The sequence below is a fragment of the Candoia aspera genome, chromosome 2, assembly GCF_035149785.1.
Source record: "Candoia aspera isolate rCanAsp1 chromosome 2, rCanAsp1.hap2, whole genome shotgun sequence".
Classification (NCBI taxonomy): domain Eukaryota; kingdom Metazoa; phylum Chordata; class Lepidosauria; order Squamata; family Boidae; genus Candoia; species Candoia aspera.
Genome location: NC_086154.1, coordinates 42,000,382 through 42,011,066, shown reverse-complemented (window position 1 = coordinate 42,011,066; position 10,685 = coordinate 42,000,382). Strand labels below are relative to the sequence as shown.

Here is a 10,685-nt window from a genome sequence, read left to right as displayed (position 1 = left end):
CTCCTGCCCGAGGCCCACGATTAGCCCGGGTTGTGGAGAAGGGGATCTAAGCTACGTGCTTGATCGAATCGGGGCCCACCAGGGGCGGAGAGCTGAATGGAGCGTGGGATGCGATCGCGGGCTCCTGCCCCGTCTGTGAAGCAGAAAGCGAGGAGGGGAGAGGAGAGCGGGGAGAGACAACGAATAGTGGCGATGAGGATGCCGTGGTCGTCGTCGGACTTCGCCTGAGACAAGCGCCCGATCGCACCCGTCTGGTCCCCGCTGACCGTCGTCCTGGGGTTTCCGCCTGAGCCCCCCGCTGCCTCGGAGCGAAGGAGCAGGAAGGAGAGCCGCCGCCGGAGTGAACACAAAGGCAGCTTTGCCGCGGAACGCACTCCCGCTGGGGTTCCGAGGTAAGCTGATCCCGAGCGGGGAGGAAACGCGAAAGAAGACCCAGCCGGGGACAAGAGACCCCGCGGTGAAGTCGGAAGCTCCGGGCCAGGAGACCGTATGACGGCGCCGGGTGTTTTTGACCCAAAAGGTCGACGGAGGAGGAGGAGGAGAAGCGATCTTGGCGTGTGCTCGCTGCAAAGCTGCCTTTGCCAATCCCGCGCGACCTTCGCCGAGTCTCCGGAGGGGCGAGCCGGGGGAGGGGGGTCTCCCCCTCTAAGCCGCCAGCGGGACTGAGCTACTTAGCGGCGATGGACGGCCTGGACTGACGCGCAGCGAGAGAGCGCGGCGGCGGCTTGGGAAACGCGACCCGTTGGGAAAGGAAGGGGGAGCTTAAAGAGAAATGACAGGGCGAAAACCCAGCAGTCACAGAATAATTAGAATCAATTAGGAGGGGCTGGGGTTTTGTTTTCTTTTTCCTGCAAAAGGTTGAGTGGGCACCAGACACGTAAAATAGCCTTACATACTATTTTCGACCTCACGTCGGTGGTGAAGATGGATTTCCTAGGCGGAGCCATGCAACATAAAAGCTTAACGCTGATCGTATTCCTGGCGTATATTATTTTTGCCCAGCTTGGAGCAGGTAAGCAGATATAAGCAGTAAAGGCATTTAAACTGCAGATGCTTCAGACAAGTCCTTAAAAGCTTTTCATATTCAACTTTATTTTAGAAAATCAATAAAACTCTCCATCTCCCCTCATTTAGACATAAATGTACAAACTGATGGAATTTACTTAGTGTACTAGCTCTTGTCCCCGTTTTAAAACCAGAAAAGTGAGTCAAAGAGATTTCTGGTTTTCACAATTTAATGTAAAGTGTCAGGAGAATTTTTAGTTTTGCCTGATTCTCAAGAGCCAGGGGGGAAATTAGAATGTATGATGGCAATGCCAACTTGGATGTTATGATTTCATATTCTGCAAATGAACTACTTTATTTCATGTACTGAATATGAGTTTGATTTGGGGGCGGTTTTATGGATGGAAGAGTATGTTCAAAGTTTCTTTGAACAAAGTTTCTCTGAACTACACCACCTGACATGAAGTTCGAGTGAAATAGATGGTGATAGGAACATAGAACAGTGGGGTCGATACACCAAACTGGAACCAAGTTACTCATTTCTGTATAAATGGTGCCTCTGTTTTTCAACAAAAAATAACTTTAAAAAGACAATTAGAGGAAGTTTTATATTCTAAGCTTTCTCGGGCTTGTGTGTTTGGAATGGTGTTTGAGGCAGAGCCTCCTGTACACAGACAGCCCCCTAGTGTTACTGAGCATAAGGCTGCATTACTTGAGACAGAAGTCTCTTAGAAGACCCTGGCTTTGAAGATGCATCATGCTTAAAAAAGCATTGTTAAGCCCTGGTCTACTTAACAATGGTTTATTGAGTAAATCATCATTGCCTGTCTTCATACATGCTAAGCCACAAATTATGGCTTACAAGCCATAATGGCTGTATTCACACATTGCACTAAGCCAAGCCAAACAAGTGATGCTATGGTTTAGTAGCTGACTGGCAAAGTCTTTTCCAGATTTTGCATAGGAATCTTTCCCAGCTATAGCTTACAACACTGGGACTGAATTGGAGGCCTTCTGTGTGGAATACATGTGCTTTGCTGCCAAAGCCTCTCCCTTGCTAGGGGCCTAAGGAAATTGCCATATAGAGAGCCCACTCCACTTCTGTGCTGGCTGGCAGCAGTTTTGATAGCAAACTTGCCTGGCAATGCTATCTGTTAAAACTGAGATGGGTGGGCTCTTCCCCCTGCAACTTGCACATGGATGTGTTTTCATTGGGCTGAGTGTTGGGCTTTCAGTGGGCTCAGCCATTCCCAATGATGTAGCATAGACTTCATTGACGTGTTCCTCTTGGAACTCCAGTATGAAACATTCTTCCTGCCTGGGAAGGGATGGGCAACTGGATATCTAAATCAGCAACCTTTTCCAGCCTTAGGGACTGTTGCACAATTACAATGGCCCAGGTGCTTCCCCATGGTGAAAATCTTGTGAGATCTCATGCAAGATTGCTAAAATTTTGCAACATCTTGTGATCCCATGAGGTTGCAAGAAAACTGTTTTGTAAGGCCAGATTGTTGAGGAATGTCATAGATCTGATGGGTACTGTTGGGCATATTGCTCCCATCTGGCAGAACAAAACCCCTCCTCAGGATAAATCATGTAATAATGGCTGGATAGTTACACAGATTTCAGACCAGTATCTTCTGGCTCTGTTGTAAAAAATGACCAAATACAATGTGCTAGTTCCTTTGAATGGCAGCCAAAGATCTGTCACCCCAGAAGTCCATAGAGCCTGCTTAGTGATTCAAATATGATTTGCTCAGATTCCCTATTAATCAAATGATAATGAAAGCATTGAAAAATGGCTGGAGGGAACTGTTGACTCTCAGATCTGCATCTAAAAGCCTGCATGGCATAGTGCAAATGTGTAATTGGTAATAAATGCAAGTTCCATTTCAGTTCAGTAGTTTAATCCAGATTTGTGTCTTGCTCTTTGTCCTTTCCACCATGATAGTCATCAGTAAGTTTCAATAAAGATTTTGGTCCAGTAAGAATGGCTGTAGAAAATCATAGTTCCTGGCTATCACCTATGTTTGTTTAATAAAACAACAGATTTGGTGTAATGCAGTTTGGCCATTAATAGGAAAACCAAGCAATATTTTGCATGATTTCTTATGGCATGACAGAATTCAAATGTTGATGCTTCTTTTAATTTTTTTCCTCCCTCTTCCTGCTCCCACTCCAGGTGTTCAGAAATTCTTGTTAAGGCATTGTAAAATCCCAAGCAAGGAAGGGGGAATCTTTTTTTGTCTCTGCCCTATGTTCAGCCACCCCACATTGACATGAAAAACCTGAACAGTATGATTGGCTGAATATAGCTTTAGTGTTTGGCATGACTAAGAACCCCAATGACATGGGTGCCATTGTTTGAATTCAGTGATGGGGAAGCAAATTAAAGGTATGATAATCTGGCTTTTGGGTTGAGATCATGTAAAATCATCTTGTGATGAATTACAACATACAGATGGCTCAGGAAGACCTGGTATCTAAGGTAGGGAGGAGGAGATCTGCCTTTGACTCCTTCATTTCTCCCTTTCTCCTCTCAGTACCTGATTCTGAAGAATCATAAAAACAAAGTGTTGTGGATGACGTGGCCATGGAGCCAGCCTGTGTTGCTGTAGCATAGGTGTCTTCCAGAGCCCCTTGCTGTCAGTGCCTCCTTCAAGGTCCTCTTGGAGGAAAAGTCAGTCTTAAGTCTGGCATGGACTCTAGACAGCTTCTACAAAAATAAAGCAATCAGCATAACTCTCCAGAGCACATTCTGCCTTGAGGCCTCAGTCTGAAGAATCCTGAAGATTGGTTAATGTTTCCCATCAATCTCACTTGGTAATGGTGAACGATTTGAAAAAAGCAGGAAGCCCGTGTTACATGACACACACTATTAGTTTGCAATCTTTCCCCATCATCTCATAAACAAAGGCTGGGCAGAAAGTAAATCTGAAACCCTTGCTAGATATCTCCATGATGTACAGGGAAGCTTTCCAACTTCTATTTATTTAACTAAAAGAACCACAAAATGTGTCCTTTCCTCACTATTGTACATTGCTCAAAAGCTCAGAATAACCATCTGTGAATATTTGTATGGAGGAAACACAAGCTCTGTTCAGTTCTGTAATTCAAAACAAATTCCTGGACACAGGAATCATTACTATTGAATTTATATTTATTTATTTATATATATATATATATATACACACACACACATACATACACATATACATACAATACATACTTACACCAGGCTCTCAGACTTGTGCAATAATAATCAACAAAAAGACAAGTAGATCCCACTATCCTTATGTCAGCCCATTCCTACCAAAATCATATAAAATGGTCTAATTGGTTTAACAGCAAACATAATGACAGGATTGCATGGGGTACAGCAGAGGCACTCTGCTAGGCAAAGCTGGTGGAGAGTTTTAATCCTGGGTTAAAACTTAGTAGGGAGATAGAACTCTTCCGGGTCTCTGGTGACCCAATAACATCAGCCATGATCTGGCTTCACACAGAGAACTATGTCATGGTATTTCGAATGAGCTACAGTGGCCTGGCTTCTACATAATGCTAAGCCATAAACAACATTCAGTGGAGTTCAACATCACACTGACCCAGAAAGCCAAACAAAGTATATTATTGCTTTAATAGAATGGGCAGCATATAACATTTCTAAATGTGATGAGTGTGTTTGTGATGCTCAGAATGACATGTAAATCCAGCCTCATTCTTTCATTGGGGTTCTGTTACTTGATCCCACTGGTTCTCAGTTCGAGAGCCTGTTGTTTTTTCTTCTTTATAGAGCGGAATAGGAATACTAAAGCCCTGCTTGTTTACTTGACAAGTTGATGCATGAGATTAAGTTCAGGTGGATGATATTAGTAGGGCCCCACTGTAACAGTTGTAACTTTTCACAGAAAACTGTCACACTGCTATCTTGGTAGTCAAAATAGTTTGGTTACAGTGATTACATTCTCCCTCCCATCAACAATTAGGAACAAAGAAGGGGGCCAATGAGATATATGAAAACCTCTGCTAGATGTGGTTGAAAAGGGTAAGTGTAAGATTGATTTAATCAGAGTCTCTGCTGCAGAGTACATAAGAAAATAAGCAGAGCAGTGTAGGTTCAGGCCAAAAATACTGTTTTCTATATGGCTATGCCAGTAGGAAACTCATGGAAAGGACATGAGGGCATAATTTTCCCCACTTTTTCCACCAACATTACTACACAATAAAATCATCCTGATGAGTAGCCCGATAGCCTTATTAGTTTTCCAGTCCCCTTTTATTACAAGTGCTTTTATGCCATTTCAATACAGAAACGTAACTGAAGCAGCTTATACAAGTGGTATGCAGTAAACTATACAACACATAAAATCTAATAAATAAAAATAAAAATCACAATAATTGTGACCATTTCATGAACAGCACCCACATCTTCCGCATTTCAATCCTGAATGCCTCTTTAAGTAACAAAGTTTTCACTAATTTTCTAAACATGAACAAGTGCTGATCTTATTTCTGAGGAAAGCCAGTTCCACAGGAGAGAAGCTCCATAAAACAATGCTTACCTCTGAGTTGGGTGGTGGAGGATTATTTGCCAGATGTTATGGGCATACCTGGGGCGATCAGTTTCTACTTGGATAAGTGGTCCTGGTGCTCTGAGCCCCAAGCAGCTATCATCATACATGGGAACTGAAATTCCCTACTAGCAACTGTGAAGTATCACCTTTTTTTCTGTCCTGGTTCAGTCATTATTCATCTTCAGTGGATAAGAATTAAAAAGTAAGTTAGCATTCTAGCTGAATGTCACATCTGTGTTGGGTGAAGGCATGTCTTCATGCGGTCTCTGCTCCATTCCCAGATCAGATCTGTGTCATTGTGATTCTACACTCTTATATGGTTCATCCCCACCCAGATCTGCCTAGATCTAGGTGGGGCATTCTAGAGGGACAGGTGAGAGACATCACCACCTTTCCATTTTCCTGATTGGGACCCACTGACATTTGTCTCTCCCTCTACAAGAACTGGCTTACACATGATGACTATCATACATATATTCATATTCTATCCATTTTTTTCTTCTGTGGTTCCTCTTAGAAAATTTTGGTTCCTCTTCTAAATTTTAAATTGACTTCAGTGCATTGGTAGAATTGCAATATATTAAATCCCAAATAGCAAGGATAGGACAATCTAGAAAAATGCACTTCTAAAATACAACAGTACCATCATAAGTAAGTTTACTTTGAAGTAAGCCTGACTATATTCACTTGCCCCAGGGAAACCTCCAGCATGATCTAAGCTAGTGAAAACCATTTTGTGTTGTGAATATCAACTGAACATCCCTTATAAAGGCAGAATTTTTCAAAAACCTCTGAGTTGTGAGCCCACCCCTTAAGACAGAATGCAATCCCATCTGGAGTCAACTGTAAGATCATGCACTCTGGCTTTATAAACTTACAACACACTGACAACAGAAGTTCTCATGAAAACAAACATAAAAGACCACACAATACTAGTCAGACCATCCCTGGTCTTTTTTTAAAGTTCATTTTCTTACTTGATAATAGCATCGTCTGGAGAAAAGTACTCAAGGACAAGGGAAAAAAACTACAGAACTAATTTTCATTGAAGAAAAATGCAAAAGTGTTGCAAAGCATACTTAACTGCTGAATATTCGTTTATATGGTCCCACACCAATGATGACTGCATACATCTTTCTTTTTCAACATACATACAGGCAGCTGAATTCAATGAGAAAATTTCAGCTGTCTTTGCTGATAGTTTGAGTTCATATATGCTTCCAAAAAGGATAACAAATTGCATATTTACTAGTTAACATTTAATGTCCATTGGAATTGTCTGATTTAGCCATCACCCATTGAAGAGGTTGCCCAGTTCTGCTTTTCCAGCTGTGTGACTCACCCTCCATGGAGCCACTCTTCAATCAAGCCACCTCCAGCAAACAGCCACCTCTCTGAACAGTCCCCTGGGGACTGGAGTAAATACATAAATAGCCAAGGGGCAGGGATTATTTAGCAACCCATCCATCAAGAGCCAAATTCTCAATGACATGCAGCACCTGGGGCCCAGAAAAGAAAAATGCATTACAATCTGGGTTGTTTATCCCTTCTATGAATTATTCAAGGAGCCCCAGTTGGTATTCAGGCTAGATCCCAAGTTGCTTCTGTCCCTTCACCCATAGTGCCCCATGGCTGTGACCCCACATTTCAAGGAATAAGTGAGTGATAGATGGGCTGCCTGACTGGGAAGCCAAGCAATCTCCAGCACATTGATTTCTTCCAATGTGAGGCTCTTAATCAGCCCCAGATTTTGAACCATCCCTTCCCCCGCCTCCCCTGTGCTCATTAGTCTTGTCTTCTACTTTGCTGTTCCTAACTACACAACATTTCAGCAGAAACCATTTACTTACTGTTTTTTGTTTGTGCCTTCAAGTCAGTTTTTGACTCCTGGCAATGCCTGGAATAGTCCCTGTGGTTTTCTTGGCATGGTTTTTCAGAAGTGGTTTGCCCTTGCCTTCTTGAGTGACTGGCCCAGGGTCCCCCAGCTGGCTTTGTGCCTAAGGTGGTACTAGAACTCCAGGTCTCCTAGTTTCTAGCCTGGTGCCTTAACCACTACACCAGACTGACTCTGTATGTTCTGTAAGCTAAAGCTAAGAAACAGAGAAAGGGGAAAAGGTTTCCTGATCTCATCTATAAGAGGGGGGGTGGAAGTTTGATGCTTGCTTGCTTTTTTTTAAGTGGTGAAAACACCGACCTTCATCACTCCCACTCTCATTGAGTGCTTGCTGCTGATAATTCTTATTAATACCTAGGCAAGTTTCTTTGTGAAACAAACTTAGTGCAAAGGTTTCTGTTGGGCTGGATCCCTGTGCATGTGGAATGCATCTTACTCACCAATAATAGTTTTATACTTTAAGCTTGAGATCACAAAGAGAATTTCCATTTGCACAAGCCAAAGTATGGAATCTGCTCTTCTCCAAGTACATTTTGCTCCAATCTGGTGCTCTCAAGTCTTCGCTGTTCTAACTCTCAAGCAATCCTCTGTAAATAGTGTTAATAGCTGTCTTATTTCAGTTCACATTTGCCTTTAAAGCCCACTCGTTGATTTCTGGAAATCAGTAATGTACCCTAGTTTTCTCCCTCTCCTCCTTCTTGATTCCTCCAAATAAGAAATAAGAAACATCACACAGCTGACTGGTGTTTCATGCTGAACACAACCTAACAAAGGTAATCTGAATTAAAAGTCACCCCCAACACCCTGCTGCCAATTCTGATTGATCTACAGGATAGAGACTGCACCACTCCACCACACTTATTGTCATAGAATAAAAATAAATGTTGGTTTGCAGAAACTAAAGCAAAAAGCAAACCACAAATTCAGTTCACTAAACTACTTCTAACAACAGTGAGAGAGATTAGTGATGAGCTACCATAGTAACAATACTAATCAAAGTGAATATTTGTAGCTCAGGGTTGACCTGTGGAGTCCTTGGTGCTCTCTGAGCCTTGTTGTTTTCTTGCAGACATTTCATTGCCAGACTAGGCAACATCTTCCGTGCAAAGAGGGAGTGGGCCTTGCTCTCAGTTTATATACCGTGGCTTGCCCTGCTTGTGTTGGTGGGGGTGTTGTTCTCTCCTTGGGAGTTCCTTGATTGGGCTGTTGTTCACTGCTTGGTTGATTGCCTGAGTTAATAGTTCCTTGATTAACAACCCAACCTCCCACAAGAGAAGCTGTGTAAGAACATTATTCAGACAAACACTTACACACTGCAGCAACCCAGAACACCAGAAAAAAAAAGATCATCGGCACAGCATCTTCCAACAAAATGGATACCCGCTCAACTTTATCAAAAAGTGCCTCACCACCCAACCCACTACAACCCAACCAATGGAAACTATGGAAAGGATAACACTGCCATACATCAGAAACATCTGAGAAACCACCAACAGACTGTTACAACCACTTGGCATCACCGTAGCACATAAACCAACTAAAACTCTTCAAAACATATTAAGCAACCCAAAAGACCCAATAGCCCAAGAAGAAAAAACAGGAGTTATTTACAACATACAATGCAAAGACTGTAACAGCCACTATGTAGGGAGAAGACTAGCAGAGCGCCTCCACAAACACCAACTAGCAGTCAGAAGACACGATGAGAACTCCTTAATCTCACAACACATGGACAGACTCAACCATAGTTTCAACTGGGAAACTGAGCATCCTAAACCAAGCCAAATCCAAAAACGCCAGAGAATTCCTGGAAGCCTGGCACTCAGACAAAGCAGCCATCAACAGACACATAGAGGTAAACAACATTTACAGACCATTCAAAAGAGACAATAGAAAAGTCAAAAGACCAGGACACTCCCTTGCCAGCAATCAACACCCAGATATGCAAAAATCAACACTAGGATTAACACCAGATGAACCACCAAACAGCACAATACACCCTAATCAAGGAACTATTAACTCAGGCAATCAACCAAGCAGCAAACAACAGCCCAATCAAAGAACTCCCAAGGAGAGAAGAAGACCCCCACCAACACAAGCAGGGCAAGCCACGGTATATAAACTGAGAGCAAGGCCCACTCCCTCTTTGCACTGAAGATGTTGCCTAGTCTGGCAATGAAACATCTGCAAGAAAACAACAAGGCTCAGAGAGCGCCAAGGACTCCATAGTAACAATAGACTAATTAGCTAGTTAAGTTGTGTATCATATGGAATCTGCTTTGGTGTTTTTCAATTCTCATTTAGGTATACTGTGGACTTTCCACAAAAGGGTACTAGATCTGATTTGACTAATTGTTTAGAGCAACCACAATTTCTCAGTTATTAATAAACAAATGGCTGCTAAATTGCCATGCTGTCTTAGACTTCTGAGAACTATTATTTCCTATGTCTCAGGCCAATAGGATCTAGTGGCCATAGAATGCTGGCAGCTGCACATGGTAGAAAGGTGCATATGCAGGGACTTGCCCAGGAGATACTTCTGTCTGTCTGTCTTTCTACCTTAAAAACATATAGCCACCCATCTTGTGCGCTATGACCTTGGGCATCTTACAAAGAGCAATAAAACAGCAACCCATTTCACAAAAATTCTGCCCCAAAAATGACACTGCTCCACATCAACATTCAACTTTCCTGGGCTCCAGCCTCACTGTACCCCAATGTTTGTGAGAACAGCCAGTTCTTCAAGGCCTTCCAGAAGCTAAGAAGGTAGGGGCCTACTGGATCTCAGGAGAAGAGTGTTTTAAATGTCAGGGGATACTACCAAGAAGTTCCCATGCTGTCAAGGTCCCCTAGATGGCAACATTTAAGGGAAGGGACCTGGAGTGCACCCACCCTATCTAACCTGATGGAATAGGCAGATACCTTCAGGGAGAAGTGGTCCCACAAATAACCTGGCCCTATGCCATTCAGGGTTTTAAAGGTGATAACCCGCACCTTGAATTGTACTCAGAAACTGGAAGCCAGTGCAGGTCATGCAGCAGCAGTGTAACATGGGCAAACTATGCAGGATTCAAAATTGCATGCACCACTGCATTCTAGACCAGTTGTAATTTCCTGATGGTCTTCAAGAGCAGCCCCCTGTAGAGTACTTTGCAGTAATCCAGCCAGGAACTGACCAGGGTTTGAGTGGCTGTGAGCAAGGGCTTCTATCC

General features: G+C 43.0%; 1 protein-coding gene across 1 annotated transcript in view; it reads left to right on the top strand.

Annotated features, from left to right (window-relative positions):
- The first annotated feature begins 248 nt into the window (after window positions 1–248).
- The window catches only part of LOC134489160 (netrin-4-like), a 63,980-nt gene continuing 53,543 nt past the window's right edge, over window positions 249–10,685 (top strand). Inside the window, exon 1 of the mRNA XM_063291670.1 lies at window positions 249–1,012. Coding sequence (XP_063147740.1) covers window positions 925–1,012 — 88 coding nt within the window. The 5' untranslated portion in view covers window positions 249–924. The remainder of the gene's footprint in view (window positions 1,013–10,685) is intronic.